The sequence below is a fragment of the Aquarana catesbeiana genome, linkage group LG07, assembly GCF_042186555.1.
Source record: "Aquarana catesbeiana isolate 2022-GZ linkage group LG07, ASM4218655v1, whole genome shotgun sequence".
In the NCBI taxonomy this organism is placed as follows: Eukaryota; Metazoa; Chordata; class Amphibia; order Anura; family Ranidae; genus Aquarana; species Aquarana catesbeiana.
In genome coordinates this window covers 285,124,803-285,148,074 of record NC_133330.1, presented here as the reverse complement: position 1 = coordinate 285,148,074, position 23,272 = coordinate 285,124,803, and the positions used below count along the sequence as shown (strand labels likewise).

The 23,272-nt window shown below is 42.8% G+C and overlaps 1 protein-coding gene across 3 annotated transcripts in view; it reads right to left on the bottom strand.

Annotated features, from left to right (window-relative positions):
- Positions 1–23,272, bottom strand: part of TNR (tenascin R) — a 932,265-nt gene that overhangs the window by 62,142 nt on the left and 846,851 nt on the right. For all 3 annotated transcript variants that reach the window (XM_073593414.1, XM_073593413.1, XM_073593415.1), the window contains 2 exons: positions 13,887–14,019; positions 8,114–8,265 (listed from right to left, as the gene is read on the bottom strand). In XM_073593414.1, coding sequence (XP_073449515.1) covers positions 8,114–8,265; positions 13,887–14,019 — 285 coding nt within the window. The remainder of the gene's footprint in view (positions 1–8,113; positions 8,266–13,886; positions 14,020–23,272) is intronic.

Here is a 23,272-nt window from a genome sequence, read left to right as displayed (position 1 = left end):
CCAAGCAGCAATGTCCAGACAGAGGGTCAGGAGTCCTACAGCCTCATAGTACAATCAGGGGAGCATGCGCGGGACTCCCGAGAAGACGCTCTAATCGAGAGCTCCGCATCTCTCCGGCCCTTCTCTTCCCCCAGAGCACACAGATCGAGCAGGATCGGCACCAAAACGTCTCCTGGGCTCCCTGAACCTCCCTAGCCCAGTCCTTCATGTCGGGCGGCACACAAAAAATCGAGGTGAGCCGCCAATTAGACTTCAATCGGGCGGCCCCTGACCCGTCCAAGATGGCGACCGCAGCTTCTCTGAGAGACGGCATGGAGGTTACAGACCACCCATCCCCCATCCAGCAGCACACTGACATGCTGGCAACAACCGTGAGTCACAGCATGCAAGGGATATCCCCTGCTACCACAGACTCCCTCCTCAACAGGACACTAGGGGACCTCCTAAACACACCCAGGCTCCATTCCTCTCTAGGCCTGGCAGGGCCCCTTCATCCCTCAGCCTCACAGCAGCCCCAGACCCAGGACATGCAGCTCTTACTACAGAGCTTCTCTGATATGCTGGCAGCAGGTCTGGCTCAAAATGCCATTCAGATTACAGCTGTTCTTAAGGCTGACTTACAGAGCTTGGGCACTTGCATAGATGAGATTGAGCAGGTGGTGGACAACACAGCTGCACGCACCAACCAGAACACGGCCTGTATTCAGTCCTTACAAGACCAACTAGACTCTGCCTTATCCAAAATAGATGATTTGGAAAACAGAAGTAGACTTACAATTTCCGCATATGTGGGATACCCGAAACGGTAACGGATATACCGAGCACCGTCCAATTATTTCTCAAAGATCTCATTACAGACATCCAAGGTCATAGACTTGAACTTGACAGAGCACACAGAGCCCTTCAACTTCCCCGCCAAGATGGCCTCCCGAGGGACATCGTGGTCAAGCCCCATTACTATGGCGTTAAGGAGGAGGTCATGAGAAAAATCCGCAACATGGACAATCTGTCCTTCCAAGGGCATAAGATTCAAATCTTTGCGGACATCTCGCCGGCCACGGTTCAAAGACGAAGAGCGTTCAAACCACTGTTGGTAATACTCTCCCAAAACTCCATCAAGTACCGCTGGTCGTTCCCTTTCTGCCTTCAATTTCACTTCAAGGATACTCCCTACCACTTCACCAACTTCCAGGATGGAGAGCGCCTGCTCCTGCAACTAGGCCTGATCTCACAGACTCTTGCTCCTCCGCACGAGACACCTACCCTGGGCTCTTCCAAGCGGCCCCCTTAATCCGCTGTGGAACAAGCAGCTACCAAAGAGGCTACGAGATTCTCGCTCTACAAGATGAACGTCCCTCCTCACGTCTGGAATGGAATTGCTTCTTCCAGCTTTTCTGTTGGACTGAGGATCATATCCTCCCTTTTGAGTAGGGGCATTCCTACGTTGACCTACCTTCTGACATTTTCTCCAGGTCTGCTCATGCCCGCAGTTAGGCCCCTCTAGCCCTATTAATGGCTCTTCCCCCTTACTCCGCTGTGGAACAAGCAGCTACCAAAGAGGCTACGAGATTCTCGCTCTACAAGATGAACGTCCCTCCTCACGTCTGGAATGGAATTGCTTCTTCCAGCTTTTCTGTTGGACTGAGGATCATATCCTCCCTTCTGAGTAGGGGCATTCCTACGTTGACCTACCTTCTGACATTTTCTCCAGGTCTGCTCATGCCCGCAGTTAGGCCCCTCTAGCCCTATTAATGGCTATCGGGGATTCCTTTCCGGGCTACACTGAATCTTCCCGACTGGGATATATACTTTCCGACATGGTATATTTCATAATACAAAAGCCACATTTTTTTTTTTTAATTTAATCCCCCCCCCCCCCCAGCAGTGACTCCCCTTTTCGTATTTTTGGTCTCGGTTACCTAATTTATGCCAGTTGCTCTCCTACAATTACAGATTAGTTACCACTTCCTCCCTGAGACTGATCTCACATTTTCTCATATCCCCATAGGGGGATCCAGACGGCCGGAGCGGCCTTGCATAGCACCCTCTCTGTTGTGACACAGAGGGACATAGTCCCCCTCTGGTGACATCAGGCAGACAACCCACTTTGAGGTTGCCCCCTCCTTTTTTTCTCCGGGTTCCCCCGCAAAGGGGAATCTGGACTAGGACTAGTAATACTAGTCCGAGTTTTTTATTTTTTTATTTTTCTAGTTTTGATTTCTTTAATTGTTGGTATTGCACTCAATGTTTGCGGTATTCTTATACCTTATTAATCTTCATGTTCTCCATTCTTCTCTTCCTTTCTCCTCCTTTCCTTTGTCCCTTCTTCAACCCCCTTCCTCTCTGTACCACTCTCTCCAGGAATCCTCGCGGAGTATGCCAACCAACCCACCCCTCAGGAATTACTGGGAATCCATTCCTCATCGAGATGACGTCCACTCCCTGGTGGTGCAGGTAAGCTCCCATTGCTTTTTCTCGCTCCATGCTCCTTGCGCCCATGGCTGACACGAACACCCAGATACTATCGTTAAGAATAGCTTCGCATAATGCCCAGGGACTCAATTCATACCTCTAAACGCCTCAAGGCTTTTCAGAGCTACCACTCTAGAGGCCTCAATATCGTTCTACTCCAGGAAACCCATTTCCCAGCCAGCTATACCCCTGCCTTTCTCCACCGCACTTTCCCGACTTTTTATCTGGCGAATGCTGATGCCAAAAAAAGGGGTGTCGCCATTCTCCTCTCTAAAGGTATTCCCTTCTCTCTTACACACACGGTCAAAGATCCGGAGGGCAGGTATATACTCATAAAAGGACATATAGAGGGGGTTCTGTACTCTATTATTTCCTACTACGCACCTAACCAAAGACAGGCACGTTTCTTTACCTCCATGCTATCAATCCTATCCCCTCACCTGGAAGGCAGGGTGATCATGAGGGGTGACTCCAACATCACCTTTGATCACCTGCTGGACAAGTCCTCTCAAGGGAGATCTCGTTTAAAGAATCCGCCCACACAAAGCCTCAGAATTGCCCGTCTTCTGCATGACATGGGCTTGATAGACTCGTGGAGGGAACTAAACCCCACGGCGAAGGACTATACCCATTTCTCGGCACCTCATAATACATACGCCAGAATTGATGATATATTCCACCCAAATTCGGATATTCACACAGCATCCCAGGCCTCCATACAGGAAGCCCCCTGGTCAGATCACTCCTTAGTGACACTTAAAATCTCTTGCTCCCTCTCGCCCTCTGGGCCTCCCCAGTGGCGCCTAAGTAAATCACTACTGTCCAACCCAGTCGAATGCATAATTTTAGAAAAAGAAATCAGGGAATTTTTCCGTCTCAATGACCCCGGAGATACGACTCCGAGTTTCCTCTGGGGAGCTCACAAAGCCATTCTGAGAGGGAAAATGATCCAAATAGCGTCTAAACTCAAAAAGGAAAGGAAAGCGGATATTTTGCAACTAGAAAGAGAATTCCATTCCCTTAGTAGGTCCCACAAAGCTGACCCATCTCCGGCAACCCTGACCAAGTTGGAAGCCTCCCGAGTGGCACTTAATCTGGCCCTCACATCCAATGCAGATAAACATCTGACTTGGCTAAGCGGCAGATCCTATATTCAGGCAGACAAAATTGGCCCCCATTTGGCCGCTAAACTATCTCCCAAAATAAAAACCTTCTCTCTGCCTAAGATCAGATCCCTGTCAGGAACTCTTACCCAAAAACCCCCAAAAGATCTTGGAAACCTTCCAGGCATTTTATTCCAAGCTCTACTCAGCCCCTAACCCTAACAACTCAGATTCCATTGATTCCTTCCTGAATAACTTCGATATTCCTAAACTTTCGGACTCTCATAGGTCCATTATGGAATCTCCTTTCAGGGTGGAGGAAATTCGCGAAGTCATAAAGAACCTCAAAACAGAATCTGCCCCAGGCCCTGACGGTTTTTCCGCACACTATTATAAAGCTTTCTCAGATGCCCTCTCTCCTTATCTGGCTTGTCTCTTTAATTCTCTTCGCGTGGGATCCCCCCTGGAACCGACAGCCAATCTGGCATACATATCAGTAATCCCCAAACAGGGCAAGGACCCCAGTGACGTTTGTAACTATAGGCCGATCTCGCTGATTAATAATGATTTAAAGATTATGACGAAAATTCTAGCAAACAGACTGGCCTCCTTCATTGCTAACTATATCCATAAGGATCAGATGGGGTTTATCCCCGGAAGAAAGGGGCCGGACCAGATTAGGAGAGACTTAATTTCCCTCATGCAATCGTCATGGGATGGGGGGCCTTCCCAACCAGGATATGTCCTTTCTATAGACCTCCAAAAGGCCTTTGACACAGTCACTTGGCCATACCTTTTTACTATTCTACGTAAATGGGGCTTTGGCCCGGACTTCATTACAACCATATCATCCCTTTATTCTTCCCCTAAAGCATGCATTAAAATACAAGGCCATCTTTCTGAAGAAATTTCTATTTTGCAGGGAACTAGACAGGGCTGCCCTCTTTCGCCGATCCTCTTTGCAATAGCGATAGAAACATTGGCTCTGGCCATAAGACAGAACCCTGACATTCATGGAGTGAAAAGTGGCCAAAAGACTCATAAATGTGCCCTCTTTGCTGATGAAGTCCTCCTGTTTGTCACCTCCCCCCTCATCTCCACCCCCAACATTCTACAACTAATTAACTCGTTTGGCTGCATTTCGGGACTTCAGGTCAACATGGCCAAATCAATGGCTCTGGATATTTCTACTCCCCAAGACCTTGTAGAGAGGCTCAAGATCCACTTTCCCTTCTCCTGGTGCAATTCTTCCCTACCCTATTTAGGTATCTTCTTATCCGCAAAAATAGAACGTCTATACCACCACAATTATCCCTCAATGCTCAAGAAACTCTCAGATGATCTCTCGCATTGGGCCCGGTATAAAATGTCCTGGTTAGGCAGAATAAACTCGGTCAAAATGACATTACTCCCTAGGATCCTATATCTCTTTCGTTCCCTCCCTATTCCCATCCAAAAACACACACTTGACAAATTACAGGCTTCAATCACAAGATTTATCTGGGGGGGGGAAGGGACATCGTTTCTCCAAAAAGGTGCTACCCTGTTTCCCCGAAAATAAGACCTAGCGTGAGTGTCAGTGATGGCTGCAATATAAGCCCTACCCCCCAATTAAGCCCTACCCTGTTTCCCCAAAAATAAGCCCTACCCTGAAAATAAGACCTACAAGGACTTTAACTAGGGCTTATTTGGGGGGTAGGGCTTATATTGCAGCCATCACCGACAATCACGCTAGGTCTTATTTTTGGGGAAACAGGGTATATCGGCCAAAGAAAAAAGGGGGCTTAGGACTTCCTAATTTATGGTGGTATTATCAAGCCGCGCAACTATGCCAATTTTCAGCTATTTACTCTAAAGGCCCTAGGCCAGATTGGATGGATATAGAACGACAGGCCACTCCCAACCATACTCTGAACTTCCTGGTGTGGAGACCGCAAAAGGACAGACCTCCGATTGTCTCCCCCTCTCTGTCTCACTCAATGGCCCTATGTGATACACTATATAAAAGACATTACCTGACCTCCCCTTGGCTTCCCCTGGCACACATTTTCCACAATCCACAATTCCCGCCGGGTATGAACATAGAGGCTTTTAGGTGGTGGCTCGACAAGGGCCTTTACAGAATAGTCCAATTCTTCATTAGCTCTGGTCCTATTTCACTTAAGTACTGTATTTCTAAACTAGAGATGCCAGCATCGGAGACTTTTCGCTATTACCAATTATCACACTTTTTGCGCGGGGTCTGGAAAAGCTCGGAAACTCCGCTCTCGGTTACTTTCTACAAATTCTGGTGCTCCTCAGCCATGGGTGTAAGGGGAGGGATTTCCCTAATCTACTCTGCACTAGCGGAGCCCCGGGAGAAAGCAAATTATATGCTGCAATGGGTGCGGGATCTGCTACTGTATTGGGACATGGATACTTGGCACACTTGCTTTTCCCGATCCTTCAAGGGCATTCTCAGTTCCTCTCTGGTGGAGACAGACCTTAAAGTCATGACCAGGTGGTATCTGGTACCCACTCGTATTACTAAATTCTATCCACAATCATCGCCCCTCTGTTTCAGAGGTTGTGGCCATATAGGCTCCCTACTTCACACTTTCTGGGAATGTCCCAAAATTAGAGGGTACTGGAATGGAATTTTTAATCTCATCCGCAAATCCACAGGCTTTGCAGTCAAACAAAGCCCCACCATAGCTCTCCTGAATGACAACATCCCGAAAGTACCTAAATTGTCTCGGTCTCTGATTCATTTCAACCTTCTTGGGGCCAAGATAACGCTAGCTCACGCCTGGAAAAAACCTTTGGTTTCCCTTCGCCAAGCCAAACAGAAAATCTCCTGGATTATGGCACAGGAGAAGATCTCGAGCAGAATTTTAGACACCTCTGATAGATTTAGACTCATATGGGAACCCTGGGCTCGGTTCTTGGGTATACCACTACTTACCTGAATCTAAATAATCTCTAGGTATCCCCTCGGTACTAGGAGGCTCATGCCCCCCCCCCCCCTCTCTCCGCGAGGATTCCTGTTCCTAACATTCCCCTACCTCTTTCTCTCTTCCCCCGCTTCTGTGCTTCTGTCCTTTCTCCCTCTATCCCTTTCCTCTGACTTTCTTCTTTCTAAGCTCCACTAAGTGTTATTAGCACACGTTGAGAGAAACAGACCATGCAGAACTTTCCTTCCCTTCTTTCTCTTCCTTTAGTTGCTTGTTGATGCTGTACTCTCTCGGAATGAAAACCTAAGCAATCTAGTTGTTCAGCATGTACCACCTCTAATTTTGGGGATAATCCCCAGTATAAGTGATATTATTTCTTACATTATTGTTGGGCTCATAATGTTACTAATCGTTACAACAGAGTTTTTGTTTTATTCAATGATGGGCTGTCCGTGAGTTCAGGATAGGACCAGGCAGGGTCTCTTTGACCCCCCAGTGCTCCACTCGGTTGGTCCACGCACAACAGGATCCCATTCGGGGTGCGTGGTCTACTTCAGGGGATCCTATCCTGGCTTCCAGCAGCCTTTTTCTATGAGATAGAGTATATGATGCTTTCCTAAAGTTTATCGGTGGTTTTACATTTATTTTGGGACCGCTCCTGCTTTGGGTACATGTATATCTCGCTTCTAATGTTATTTACATTGTTTTGATATCTTTTTTGGCGATTGCCAATTCAATACCTTTGTACTGTTATTTCTTTTTCAATAAACAGTATTTAAAACAGAAAAAAAAAAGAAATATCCTCCTACAAGCTTTAACCAGACACTGATAGAAGTCACAAGACTGCTATACACTGCTGATGAGAAAAGGTACTTAGCAGTTTTTATTTACTAAAATAATTGAAATTTCAATGTTCTAAGTACTGTGGGAGACCAGATATAGTGAATGCTGGTCCTGGGTTTAGTAACACTCCCTGATCTCGAGGGACTGTCCCTGATTTGGAGCAATGTCCCTCTGTCCCTCATTCCTCCTCATTTGTCCCTCATTTTGATCTGATCTATATAGTTGCATATAAAATGCACTTTTTAGCTATCAAAAAGTGTTTTCCAGCGCTAAACATTTCATCTGATTTCTAAATTGCTGCATTTGTAAATTCCAAAAGCCAATATAAATGAATATTAGTGGTAAAAAAAGCATTTGTGGGTTTAACAAATCATGTTTTTTTGTACAATTCTCCTTTAAGGGGGCGTGGCAAGGGGCGTGTTCTATGCCTGCATACTTTTGCTGATAGGTGTCCCTCATTCCCATCTCAAAAAGTTTGGAGGTATGCATTAAGGTAAAAAAAACCTTCTGCCTTTAGAACCACTGTAACTGTTAGAATAAGATATAATGCGCACTGGACAGTTTTACCATATTATTAAGACATTTGCGTGTATGGTTAATAATGACACGATGTGTGTCTTGTTCACAAAATGCACTGATGCATAATCTGTGGATATTCTGCAAGTACCATTGGCCTCAGTAAAAGTGATTGCACTCATGCATGGATAATAGGACCATGGTAGCATTTCACAAATATACTCTTCTCTCCTTCACAAGACTCACAATCCAGCCTCCTCCATCGGTGGTCATATCACAGAACACAGGTGCACTCAGAGACTGATCGCCGTTCATATAAATGGTGTATACTCCGCTTTGAGTGTCTCCATTCATTAAATGTTGAGCACAGTCCTGGGGATTGGCGAACACTCTTCCTCCTGAACAGAGAGAGAAGGCAATCTGCAGTCATGAGGCAAGTCAATAGAAACACTTTCTCCCTACATTTTTCTCAACTGTCTTGCACATTGTAGAAATAAATACTATTTTTAACTAGGGTGTCATTATAGCTGGGCTGACAGGTGTCCTAGTTGTTCAGAGGCTAAATTACTTATAACTAAAGTGGACATTGACAGCACAATGAAATGATTCCCCTGTCATGTGCCAGTGTAGTAAGCAATAAAAAGTACAAAAGAGATAGCAAACATCTCTTGGATAACCAGCAGAACTTTATTTTTCCTTATTTTATTCTAGTTTTCCTTCTTTTTCTTGCTTTTTCTTTATTTTGTAATTTAATTGACATTTTTTTTTAACATATCAGGTTTTAGTTATAGGACATTTTAGGTTTTAGGAAGCAGTGCTATGAATAGACGTTGCCAGAGCAAAGCAAAAGTCTTTTAGCATTCATTCTCTAGCTAGCTACTTTCAGTGCCTTGAAAAAGTATTCATATCCCTTGAAATTTTCTACATTTTGTCATGTTACAACCAAAAACGTAAATGTATTTTATTGGGATAATATGTGATAGACCAACACAAAGTGGCACATAATTGTAAAGTGGAAGGAAAATTATAAATGGTTTTCAAACTGTTTTACTGTACAAATAAATATGTGAAAAGTGTGGCGTGTGTAGCGCTGGTAGATTTTTAATCTACCACTTATATGTAGATTTAGTGGGTCATCTGTTCTGTACATGGTTCAGATTTAATCTATAGCTAAATTAGCTTCTGTTCCAACCTTGGCTGTGTTGTGTGCAGTTGCACTCCGTCGCCTGTAGATGTCGGTGTCACTACAGACCGGAGCTGGAAAGCAGCAGACTGAGGTGTATTGAGTGCTCTTCTTTCTCAGAAGTAACTCGGCAGAGGTTGTCCCCTGCGTTGCATTGTGGGAGGGGGTATTTAAGGGACAGACGCCATATTTCTGGGTCTTTTTCGTTCCACCTGCTGGTCCTCCTAGTCGACAGGTATGTGCTAGGAGTCCTACCTCGTGGTCTTCCGGCCCGGAGAACTGTGATGCTGCAGCGTGTGGGTGGGCCCAGAAGTCTGTCTGGGGCCTACTACAACTGCTGCAGAGATGGTCCTGTGCTGTCTGTCCTGCGGGAAGAAGCTGGATAATTGAGAAGAATCCAGGGGAGGACCCGTCATGGAAGGATCATGCGGAGCGCTGGTCTGGAGAGGGGCCTGGTGACTCAATTGGAGGACGCATCTTAAGTTAACCTACCACATAGTACTGCCGGGTCGGCTTAAAGGTTCTGGTACTGTGTTGCTGTTCATTGAAAACTACTACATCCTGTGGCAGAGGATCGTACAGTTTTGTTTCACTCAAGTCTGTGGCAGAAACTTTCTGTTCGTGCTGCGTACCGGCTGCTAGGTTAGTGAGAGAGACCTATCCGGGCGAGCAAAGATTTAATCCTGAACCGAAGATATATTCATCTCTGAGATTTCAATTCCTTAGTGCTACACCAAGAAAAGGTATTTGAACTTCCCTGCAACTCTTCTTCTACCTCTTTCCTGCTACTTCTTCCAGTTATCTCCCATTAAAGCATTGGAAAAGTACTAAAGTGACTGGTGCCTACATTGTTAGATGATAAGTTCAAGGTGGACTCTAAATCTGGTATTGGTGAAACTACAGGTAAAAAGGTGACGGAAACAGCCCGCTTTAAATCAGGAGCTTCACCGTGAGTTATTGCTACATGTGGGGATTGTTTGCCGTTGCCCTAAGCAGCCCTGAGAAGTATTTCACCGAGAGTCTATACTAAAAGAGGTTTCTGGACTTTGTCACTTTTTCCAGGAAAAGAAGGGGTTAAATTGCAGGACTACATTTCTAACTGCGTAGGCTGCGGATGAGAAGTAAAAGCCCGGGAGCTACGTGATCAGAGGAACAAGTGGGAGGAGCCACGTCTACTTGTTGCCGCGTGGGACGCGGGTATGTGTGCTTTGGCGCCAAAGGAGAAGAGAGGCATCGTGATCGTGTTGAGAGGATCAGAGTGCAGCCATGTCTTCTTTTCCATTGATACCGTCAACTATGGGATCCAAGATGTTTCCTACAAGCAACGCTGCGGGTGCTATGCAGCTAGGTAGATAGTGGGGTTTGTGACATGACTAATGTGACTTCTTTTTGCTGAAATGATATGTCCTTGTATAAATGTTTGAAGCTGTAACATTTCTTACTGCCTTTCTTCTTTTCTCATCCAAGTTCATTAAGTTCAAATACCTACTCTCAGGCTTGAGAGTTATATTTTGGCAGACGTTGAGGACAACGTCTATTGTAGTGGGGAAAGCAGCAGACTGAGGTGTATTGAGTGCTCTTCTTTCTCAGAAGTAACTCGGTAGAGGTTGTCCCCTGCGGTGCATTCTGGGAGGGGGTATTTAAGGGACAGACGCCATACTGTATTTCTGGGTCTTTTTCGTTCCACCTGCTGGCCCTCCTGGCTGACAGGTATGTGCTAGGAGTCCTACCTCGTGGTCCTCCGGCCCAGAGGACTGCGATGCTGCAGCGTGTGGGTGGGCCCAGAAGTCTGCCTGGGGCCTACTACAACTGCTGCGGAGATGGTCATAAAGTGACTGGTGCCTACATTGTTAGATGATAAGTTCAACGTGGACTCTAAATCTGGTGTTGGTTAAACTACAGGTAAAAAGGTGACGGAAACAGCCCACTTTAAATCAGCTGCTCCACCGTGAGTTATTGCTACACGTGCATTTGTATTCAGACCCCTTTACTCTAATACCCCTAACTAAAATCCAGTGGAACCAATTGCCTTCAGAAGTCAACTAATTAGTAAATAGAGTCCACCTGTGTGTAATTTAATCTCAGGATAAATATAGCTGTTCTGTGAAGCCCTCAGAGGTTTGTTTGAGAACCTTAATGGACAAACAGCATCATGAAGGCCAAGGAACACACCAGACAGGTCAGGGATAAAGTTGTGGAGAAGTTTAAAGCAGGGTTAGGTTATAAAAAAATATTCCAAGTTTTGAACATCTGACGGAGCACTGTTCAATCCATCATCCGAAAATGGAAAGAGTATGGCACAAAAGCAAACATACAAGACATGGCCGTCCACCTAAACTGACAGGCCAGTCAAGGAGAGCATTGATCAGAGAAGCAGCCAATAGGCTCATAGTAACTCTGGAGGAGTTGCAGAGATCCACAGCCCAAGTGGGAGAACCTGTCCACAGGACAACTATTAGTCGTGCACTCCACAAATCTGACCTATATGAAAAAGTGGCAAGAAGAAAACCATTGTTGAAAGAAAGCCATAAGAAGTCCCGTTTGCGGTTTGGGAGAAGCCTGCAGAAGCCTGAAGACCACTGCAACCAGGGATGCAATGTCAGGTTTCTGCAGACAAACCCTATTGGTTTCAGGCTGTACCTCTGTACAAACTGTTTCTCTGAAAGTTGCGGGACTTGTGAATGAACTATGAGAGAGTCCATCAGCACCCTCAGCACCCTCACAGATCATAGAGAACTACCAGCCACCTGCCGCGGTGGAAAACAGGACTTGTAGTTCATTTATTCACAGACCACTGTGAATGAATTATGTGACTGTGTGGGTGGAGTCCGGTACAGCTGTGCAGTTTTTAAATAGTGACAGGGGGTGCGGGGAGAAGTGTGTGTGTGTGGGTGGGGGGTACTGGAACATGTTACACGTTACATCCTACATATGGGTGTAATGTGTAATATACTCCAAAATGTGAACTTATCATTTAATACAAATGTTTTTAAATTGTAGAGAAGACACTATGAGAGTACTTTGTCCCATTTTCCTGTGTGCTTTGTAAGCCTACCTTTGAGGTTGGACAGATGACCCTGCAGTCGTTTAGCGATGTAGCTAGAAAGGAGACAGTTGCTTTATAAATGGTACTTTGCCTGAGCCAAGTGGAGCCAAGAGGGATTCAAAGGGATGGGGTGGCAGGGGGAGGTGTCAGAATACTGAAAAGAAAAATTAAGTGAGAGTTCTTTAAAATAAAAGTACTGGCATGGATAACCATGAGCTCTGAAGGCAATAAATCTACTCACAGGTAAGAGGTATGCAAAGAACATCTGTGAATAGCAGCTGTATGATCCAAATGTATGTCCCTGTGCATCTGACATTAGTTCTTCTGGAATGAAGGCCTTAAAAAAACCATATTGAGACCCCCTTCTCAAGTTCAAGCCCCTTTGCAGCAGGGAGTCCCATAGCAACATGTCTATAGCTATGCTGACCATACATAGCTTGAATTTCAGCTGAATAATGCATAATGGAGTGGACGTCAACACCACCTGACTCAACAAACTTTGATCTGAAAATTTAAAAGGGCTGGCCAGAAAATTCTTAGCTTAACAGTGACTGTAGCCAATCATATACAGTCACTGTTCGGGTATTCTGACAATTGTGTGAGTAGCAGTTGTCACAATACAACAGCCGGTAGGGGAAATTCCTCCATCCATGCTGTTTAATGTGGATGGGGGATTTTCTTGATCTCTTTTGTTCAGGCCCAAATGAGAGAAATCTGAAAAAAATGTAAGCAGTGGTGTAAAGCTAGCCAGACAATTACAGGGGTTGATGTACTAAAGACAAATAGACTGTGCACTTTTCAAGTGCAGTTGTGCTCTGCAAGGGCATTTGCTCCGAAACTTCATAAAAAAGGTGAAGCTTCACTTTGTAAAGTATACCCAATCACATGCAAGGAAAAAAACAAAAAAAAAAAACAGCATTTTGCACATGATTGGAAGATGGAAGTCAGAAAAGCTTTCCCTCATTCACTAATCTCTGGAGCAAATACCCTTGAGGAGTGTAAGAGCACTTGCAAAGTGCATGCCTTTAGAAAAACAACCTCTGTATGTGTATGGCTAGCCTTACACCACTGCTTGAATTATTTTTTTTTTAAACAAATGTTTATTTTAATTTTATTTTTTTAAGCCTTTGGTCACACAAGTCTAGTCTGACCTAAATCTCAGGTAGCCCAGGCGTATGGAAACATGGCCAAATCTGCACTCCATGCCTTTACTTGGCTTTGCCTGTGTCAAATGCCTGGACCTGTGAACTCTGGTGGTGATATCAGAATTATTTATTTAAATCAGTCTGATTTGACTGAGAGAAACAGTAGCTCAGTTAGTCACTATGCAGCACTCCTAAGTAGGAAAAAGAACCTACATATGTAAAAAGTAAATATGTCTGCCCCTCTGTACATATGTTTGAAGATTATACGCATATTAAATTGATCACCTTCACATGGAAATGTAAAACGAAATGGAAAAGGATTATATATTCGCTATGATACTCTCCTAAGATGTGCCTTGACGTTATGAAATGTATTTGATGTGCAGTGCAGAACTGATGATTAAAACCAAGGTACATAATAGGGATAATAGAAAATGAGACTAGCCTCCACCATCAGCCTGCAATCATTTTCTAGAAGTCATTTCTTTACGGTATACCTGAAAATGACTGTGGAGCTGATTAACTGCATGCTGTTTAACCAGCGCTGTCCTCAGGGAATGTCCCTCACAACAGAGTTGACAGCTCTGTAGTACAAGCATATGTTAGAGGAATGATGAATTCCATGTGTCATTGAGGAACACTGACCTGTAGTGAAGACTGTGTGAGTGACAGCACTTCGTTCTCCATCCAGTACTGATAGTAAAGTGACATTGTATTCTGTACTCTCAAGCAGACCCTCCAGTCGGATCCATGTGTCCTCTGCATCCACAATCAGTTCCTAACAGGCAGGCAGATAAACGTTATCATTTAATGCATATTCATCAAGGACCAAATCTAGACATGAAACCGTAGTCCTGAGTGATCTGGGAGCTAGAATATTAAGCAGGAAGGAGTGTAGAAGACAGCAATGCCAACCATGATGCACATCTTTCTGAGTTGTTTTCTCATGCTTTCACTGAAACATCATTCCTTCAATAATCTTCCAGGACAGCAAGCCTAATAAAGTCTGGGCTGACTGGTCCTTAGTAGGAGGCCATCATGTATAGCACCAATAGGATGTCCTGACCATAGCAAGTAGGCTTGTTGTCCTGAAAGATTCCTACAATAAAGTCTGTAAAGTCTAGCCACTTCCTGACCGCCGCACGCCGATGTACGTCCAAACTTTGGCGGCGGATATCGTTGTTATGGCAGCAGCTAGCTGCCATAACCCCGGTATCCCCATTTTCGTGCGGCGGGCGGCTTTCTGATAAAAGTGGTCCCTGCGGCAGATTCGCCGTGAGATCACTTGTATCGGTGGCGGGAGAGGGCCCCCCCTCGCGTCCATCTCCCTTCTGTGCCTGGAGATGAGTGAGGCTAAGATGGCGCCCACTCGTCCCCATGACACTGCTGGGCGGAAGCGACGTCAAAACGTCACTTCCACCCACGCCTCTTAAAGGCATAATATTTTTTTAAATGACTTTTTTTTTTTTTTAATTGCATTTTAGTGTAAATATGAGATCTGAGGTCTTTTTGACCCCAGATCTCATATTTAAGAGGTCCTGTCATGCTTTTTTCTATTACAAGGGATGTTTACATTCCTTGTAATAGGAATAAAAGTGGCACCATTTTTTTTTTAAACAGTGTAAAAATAAATAAAATAATGTAAAATAAATAATAAAAATTGAAAAAAAAAATTTTTTAAAAACCCCCCGTCCCGACGAGCTCGCGTGCAGAAGCGAACGCATACGCAAAAGCACCCGCATATGAAAATGGTGGTCAAACCACACATGTGAGATATCGTCGTGACTGGTAGAGGGAGAGCAATAATTCTAGCCCTAGACCTCCTCTGTAACGCAAAACATGCAACATGTAGAATTTTTTAACCGTCGCCTATGGAGATTTTTGAGGGTAAAAGTTTGACACCATTCCACGAGCGGGCGCAATTTTGAAGCGTGACATGTTGGGTATCAATTTACTTGGAGTAACATTATATTTCACAATATAAAAAAATGGGCTAACTTTACTGTTGTCTTATTTTTTTATTCAAAAAAGTGAATTTTTTCCATAAGACCACTGCGCAAATACAGTGCAAAAAAAAGTATTGCAACGACCGCCCTTTTTTTCTCTAGGGTGTTAGGAAAAAAAAACATATAATGTTTGGGGGTTCTAAGTAATTTTCTAGCAAAAAAACCTGTTTTAAACATGTAAACACCTAAAATCCAAAACGAGGCTGGTCCTTAAATGGCTAGACATGTGCAATTCATTTCGGTCCAAATATAAACTCAGACAAATTTTTGTTTATTCGGAGATTTGGATGTAAGTAAATCTCCGAATGAAATAGTAACACATTTCATTAAAATTTATTTATTTTCGTTTCATATATTCGTTTTCTAATGAATGCCAAATTTTTGGAACGCTTCAAATTCTAACGCAGTCTTGGCGAAGGCTACCGCTGGCTGCCTGCTTCAGCGTCTAACATTTCTTAAAAAGCTTAGGGGCAGAGTCACCTGATGAAGTCAGTGGGTGATCCTGCCTACTTGTGACATCATCGACCAGGCTCGCTCATCCCCCCCTCTTTCCTGGTCTGTCGGGCTGCATACTCAGATAAGGGTTTGGTATGACTCTCAGGGGGTACCCCACGCCATTTTTTTTACTTTGGCATGGGGTTCCCCTTATAAGCCATACCAGATCAGAAAGGACTGGCATGGATTGGGGGGGAGGGGGGGTCCACATGTTATTTTTATTTCCTGAATTTTTTATTTTGGCATTATTTTGTTTACATTCATCTGTCAGCGGGGAAGCCCGCTGACAGCTGATGAGTCATTGAATGTTAAGGATGCCGCGGCTGGCTTCCTGGCCCACTCCTGAACAACCAGCTATTCTTCACACAGAATTCCAATCAGTCAATCATTTTTCAACCAATCCGAATTCGAAATGTTCCAAAAATTCGGAATTTGTTAGAAATGAATAAACTAAACCAAACTAAACGCATTCTGAAACAAATCAATAAAACAAAATTAGTAAAATAACAAATTCTATACAAAACTAAACACAGCTCTGCACATGTCTAGTAAAGTCTAACTTGGAATTCCTCCAATCATCTTCCACCCTTCAATCATAATCCCACTAATGGTTACACAAATCATTGTTAACCTCTTTAGTTCTTTGAGTTCTTCTTTAACCAGCCTTACTGCTCGTGGGATTTGTATGGTGGTCCACAGTTGTTGAACAGTCCCACCAATTTATTAGACCATGCCCAAATAAATATGAACCATGTAAAAAGTAGGACATAAGGCTCCTAAACACCTATGTGTATGTTTCTTTCCTAAGAAAATTTGGTGAACATTATCATCCGAGGAACTTTTGTACGATTTTCATGTAGTGTGTACACAACTTTCGGCAGTCGATTTTTGTACGAAAATTCCTAAAGGTACAAACTCCAAAATTTTTCACGTACGGGAACAAATGATTTTTGTTTAATGTGTACCGTTTTCTTAAGATTTTTGTACAAGAAAATCAGAAAAGCGAGACTCAGAAGCAATAAACAACAAAAAAAAGTATTTGTCATACGAGAAATTTTGTATGAATTTTCGTTCATCAGTTCCGATTTGCTGTGAAAGAATGAGGAAAATCGGATGATCATTCGCCCGATTTTCTTATAGCGTGTACCCCACTTTAGAGCACAGGAGTGAATATACAGAATAACCATGTGCTAAACAAAAAAAAAAAATCTTTAAAGAGCACAGGAGAAATAAAGCCGGCTTATACATTTTCAGTCACTCTAAGGCCCCATTCACACTAGCGCGTTTTTTGATGCATTTTGCATTTTGCAGAAATGCACGGGAATTTTTTAACATGGGTTCCTATGGAACATGTTCACATCAATGCTTTTTTGTATCTCTGCGTTTTTGGAAAGGGTCGGGGACTTTTTTTCATGCAAAAAGCAGCGTTTTGCATGTAATGGTTTTCAATGGACAAGCATCAAAAACGCAAGTGCACCGTTTTTGCAGAGTTTTTGATGCGTTTTTGGTGCGTTTTTGGTGCGTTTTTGCCGTTTTTTTTTTTTTTTTTTTTTATTTTTTTTTTTTTGTAATTTTTTTTTAAGACTGTAAAAAAAAAAGAAAAAAAAAAAAAAAACGCAAAACGCAAATCGCGGTAAAAACGCGGCAAAAACGCGGCTCAAAAACGTGCCAAGCATGAAAAAAAAACCTCCAAAAACGCTCAAAAGCAACATGCATAGGTGTGAATCGAGCCTTAGTAGACAAATCCAGTAGCGAAACCATTTACTTATGACAGTGAATATTTTATTTTGTGTTCCTGCTTTTATAAATTGTCTGTAGGCTTATACTAATGACTGTACGCCCCTTGTAGTTTTATTCTCGGCTTCCTGGGTTGCTGTATTAACATTATAGTCATCTGCCTTGTAAACCTGCATAAATCTGAATTAATTGGTATGCATGTACATTCAGCAGTAGCACAGGGCTGTTTATGAACAAAAATAAAACCAAGAACACAATGTAAGTGTACAGGTTATGGGAACATAAAGCACATTTACAAAATTATAAATAAAAAAAAGTAGTAAAAAGTAACAACCTACAAAACCTTCTAGAAAAATCATTTAAAAATGAATCAGGCTATTCATTTTTCTTAGGCCTGGTTTACACTAGTGCAATCTCCAATGTGACTTGAGTCGCTCAGAAGCGCATGCTAAGGAAAATCACATTATTCTCTATGGCTCCTGTTCACATCAATGCAGAACAGCGCGGTGCATTTTTTGAAAAGGGTTAGGTGCTACTTTGGTGCGGTTGCAGCGATTTTTGCTCCATAGGCTTTAATGGAAATGCACCAAAAATGCATGTACATGCATTTTTGACATGTTTTTATAGCTTGTTAGGGAGCCGGCCCTGTCGGTGTCCTAACAACCAGCGACTTATCCCTGCTGTCAGTCAGGGATAACCAGCTGTCAACAGAATGTTAACAAAGGAGCCTGTCAGTAAAAAAAAAAAAAAAAAATTGAAACAAAAAAAATGGCGTGCCTCCCCCCCCACCTCCAAAATAAAAGACAGAGCATATATATACATGATTATATGTATAAATAATCAAAGCATGCAGCCTGGCAGGCCAGAAAGGGGAAGTATGAGCCTGCGCCGCCGCCCCCCCCCCCCTCCTCGAACCATAACAGACCACATCTCCTCAGCACGAGGGGAGGGTTAACATATAAAATAGAATTCATAAAGGGTCCTTAAGGCTAGGTTCACACTTATGTGTTTTTAGTGCCTTTAGCAGTTTGCAAAAACGCACTACAGTCCATTTCTTATGGGACATGTTCGCATCTATGCGTTTTTCAGACATTGTGTTTTAGAAAGGGTCAGGGATTCAAGGGACCTGCACCAAAAACGCAACTGTTGTGTTTTTGATATGCTTTTACATGCCTTTTGCGGGGAGCGGGGTTCTCCTTAACAAACTGTGAATAGCTTGTTGTTAAGGAGTGGACGGCCACCACATCCTTAACAACTAATGAGTCATCAGATGTCAGTGGAGTTCCCCGCTGACAGCTGAATGCAAAACAAAGAATTGCCGACAAAAGAAAAAAATAAATAAATTGTTTTAAATTTTGCTGTGGGGTTCCCCTCAAAATCCATACCAGACCTGAAGGGCCAGGTATGGATTGGGGGGGGACCCCATGCTGTTTTTTTCTTATTCTTTGCTGGCAATTCTTTTTTTTACATTCAGCTGTCAGCGGGGAACCTAGCTGACAGCTAATAACTCTTCGGCGGCGGCCGCTTCCTTAACAACTGGCTATTTACAGTTTGTTAAGGAGAAAAAAAACGCATGAACACCGCATGCAAAAACGCATCAAAATGCATGTTCAAAAATGCAAAACGTGGCTGTAACCACATCATCTGCAACCGTATTGATGTGAACCTAGCCTTAGTGGCTTGTTTGAACTTAAAATATTATCAGGATAAGTTCACCTTAAAAAAAAAAAAGCATTCTTCTTTGCAGGTAAAATTTTTTTGCAGCAGCAGCAGCCTGAAAAGCATCGCACCCATGATCAGCAGATCGCATGTGCAATGCAGAGCTCCAGCAGACTGTCAGTGTAAGCTGTCTTCCCATACCTTGAAATATATATTATATATATATATATATATATATATATATATATATACACATTACATTTATTTTTAAATTCAATAGTACATTTATTAATAAGGATCGGTACACTGGAGGGACGTGTTTCAAAAGAAAGACAGTTCCTCCAAATGAGGGATGGTTATGACTTATAATTTAAGGGCACATTTAGATCTTTTTGCATTGACATGCATTTTGATACACATTTTTTGTTTGTTTTTTAATTAAAAATTTGGAGTGGATAGGGTTAACAGCAATTGACCAAGGATTATAAATATCCATTGCCAACACATCATAATGCATGTTATTTGCATTATAATGTGCTTCTATGGGCCTCCCATCACACTACAATGTAGAAAAAAATGGGCATGTTGTGCTGACGTAGGGACAGGCACTATTTTTTATTATAGGGAAGTGCTTTAATGTGTTGTAATGCGTGTGATAAAACGCAATAGAGTACATGTGCCCTCAGGGTACAATCACACCTTTCTGTAAGACGTGCTGTTTGTTTTAGGTGCATTCTTTTACATGCATGTTAAATGTAAATTTATGCATAAAGTTTAATTTAGATGTAAACCACATTAAACTGCAGGAAGAAAGTGTTTTGTGGTGTGAATGAATCCTAATCCTCTGTATAAGAAAATTGTAAAATAGCCTATTAAACTAAAAACAGGATCTAGGTTTCTTCTAGGGAAAAGGGAACATTTCTCTAGGGAGAGGCTGACCATATTATGGATATGATGAATGCAGTTGGAAAAAAAATGTTGGTGTCATGTTCTTTATGAGTAAAATATACATGAATATTTGCTTGCTGTATGTTAAGAAATATTCCGTTGTCTGCACTCACTGTTACATAAACTGCCCCACTAATAAAGCATCCTCAACATGTTTTATTCTGCCACAACCTCGTTCTGCACTGAGCAATGGTGAAAAACATGGAGACAAGTGTCAGAGGACATCACAGCTGCAGCAGAGAAATGGCTGGATTATGCAGCAGGAACTTGTGATTTTTTTTTAAAATAGGGATACAACTATTTGTCAGACTTAGACAGGATTTCTCAAATACTTAGGTAGGATCCAAAACAGACTACTTAAAGGGCAGTAACCGCTTTTGTGATGCTGTTTGCAAACAATAAAAAGTGCTGCAACTGTTACTTTGTTATGGTATTTTTTTTAAATATGGAAATGTACCAATAGAGGGATATAATGTAAACTACATAGACAAAATCTAAGGACCTTTGTTTATGACCTGTAAGGTATCTACTGCCTCCTCTCAGGAAGAGGAAGAGCAAAACCTTTCTAAAGCTGTAAAAAAAAAACAAACAAACAAAAAAAACACTCTGCATAGCAGCCAGAATTGAAGGAAATCTGTTAGCAAAGTAGAAATGCTAATCTGTCAGTTTCAGTCTATAGAAACCACCTTCCACACCTGACCATTTCTTCTGATACTTGGTAAAGTGACTCAGGTGCCCAGAAAATTGTGGTGATCTGATATAGATGCCATGTCCAGATCCTGCGGTCTTCACCCACCTTCTATTGGTCCATCACTGTGATAAGCGTTCTCACTAGTCAACAGTAATGAGTGGATCAGGTCACATAAAGTTGGTGACCATGGGATCTGGTTTTGCTATTTGCATATCAGAACTCTCTGGTTTTATGGTCCTCCTCAAATTATAGGAAAATTGTTTAGGAGCCTGGAGATAGGATTTATATCATGACAGTTCTGTTTTAAGCCAGCCATAGATTTAAGCTGGAGGTCAGAGATGTAGGAATGCCTAAAGAGTTGAAGGTCAGAAATGCAGGAATGCCTGGAAACTTGGAGATCCCATTCTTACATGTTTATTGGAACTGTGGGATTAATTTACTAAAACTAGAGAGTGCAAATTCTGGTGCAGCTCTGAAAAGAAACTGATAAGCTTCCAGATTTTTTTTTTTTTTTTTGCCAAAGCTTAATTGAACAAATTGAAGTTAGAAGCTGATTGGTTTCTATGCACAGCTGCACCAGATTTTGCATTCTCCAGTTTTAGTAAATCAACCCCTGTGCAGCCGTGGAGGAACACAGCCAAACACCTCCAGCAGGGTTTTTCTAACCTGAAAAGCTGGCTAAACATAAAGGCCGGGTTCACACCAGTCCGGTGCGAATTCCAGTTACATTTTCTCTGCGAAGAGAAAAAGCAGCTGTTCAGTGGTGCCTCTCCATTCTATCTGCACATCAGCTGAGCAGGGAGAGGAGGGAGAGGGGGGAGGTATAGTGTAGGAGAAGGAGAGAATGCCCGTTCACAACAGAATGCATCTGCAAATCAGATGCGTTCCCATAGAAGATAATGTGCTTGTAATTCGCACCGCAATGCCCAGAAACGCACACGCTTTTTGGGCAATGCAAAGTGCGAATGCAACGCATATATGTAAACCAGATGCATTCAAATTAAGGTATTTTAAAATGCCCTGCGAATTGGATGCGATGTAAGCCGCATCTAATTCGTATAGGTGTGAACGGGGCCTTAGCAATTAGATTATGAAATCTTGGTTTAAAGAGGAGCTCCAGTCTCTTAAGTGAAAATTAAAAGTCAGTAGCTACAAAAACTCTAGCTGCTGACTTTTAATAAACAGCCACTCACCCTTCCTATGATCCAGCGGTGTGCTCACCCCAGCCATATTCTCTCCCTGTGTCCTCTCTCGCCAGCATCTTTACTATGGGCACCCGACTGTGACAGCTTGCGGCTACACACCCAGGTGTGCCCACTACTCTTCTGGGACCTATCATGTGTCCCAAAAGACTTCGGGAGTGAGGGGGTAAGGAGAACTTCCGCTTTCGATCACCTAGACGCTTGGAGCGGAAGTGGAAGCGCATACCTGTCAAAATTGGGTACCTGCTCCCCCCTCCTCCCCAAAAACTCAAATTCACAAACAGGAGCAGGGAAGGAGGCCTTAAAGTGGAACTTCCCCTTTTTGGGTGGAGCTCCACTTTAAGCTACTTTAGATTTACCCACAACTATGTAGCATGAGGGCCTAGGTGGACAACCAACTTAATTTATATAATCAGATAGGCCTTTGCACTACAGAGTAGTTTGTGAGTCTAACAGAGATTGTACAATCACAGTGTTGTACAAACACCTGAGTCCAGCAATGCATTAGAATTCCCTGAATTAACTGGCATGCCTCCCAACTGTTTTTTTTTTAAGAGACTGTCCTTCTTTTGGAACCAAATTGCTCGGTGTCTCCTGCCTCTTAAGCTGGCCCTCTTTTTGGTCTGATAAGTAGACCTCTCTAAAAATGTACTATTTACTAGGGATGTCCCGATACCACTTTTTTAAGACCGAGTACAAGTACCGATACTTTTTTTCAAGTACTCGCCGATACCGATTACCGATACTTTTATTTTTAATGTCATGTGGCAGTGGGTTTTTTTTGTTTTTTTTACAATGTAGGGGTGGACGCTGTCTGTGTGTTTTTTTTATTTACTAGTATTGGTATCGGGACAACCCTACTATTTACCAAAAGTTTTATGCTGCACTAAACCTTTTACCCAGTCTCTATTTTGCATTTGTTATTTTGAAAAGCCATTACATATGAAAAGTAGTGGTGAAAATACACTTGTGGGTTTAACCAATAATTTTCTGCATATTTTTATTATTTTTTACAATAATTTTTTTTTTCTATTATTTATTGCAATACTTTGTGTTTTTTTTTTTTAATCAGCCCTGTTGGGGGGCTTTGGTGAGATATCAGGGGTCTTAACAGACCCCTGATATCTCCCCCTTGAGACAGAGAAAGAGACAGAGGATAGAGTTTCCCCAGTCCCTTTCTCTGCAGCCTCAGCTACACTGAAAATGAATGGAGAGAAGACAGCGGCTCCTCTCCATTCATAAACTGAGACATCGTAACCACAGGAGGTTACAATGTTTCAGTTATGTGAATGG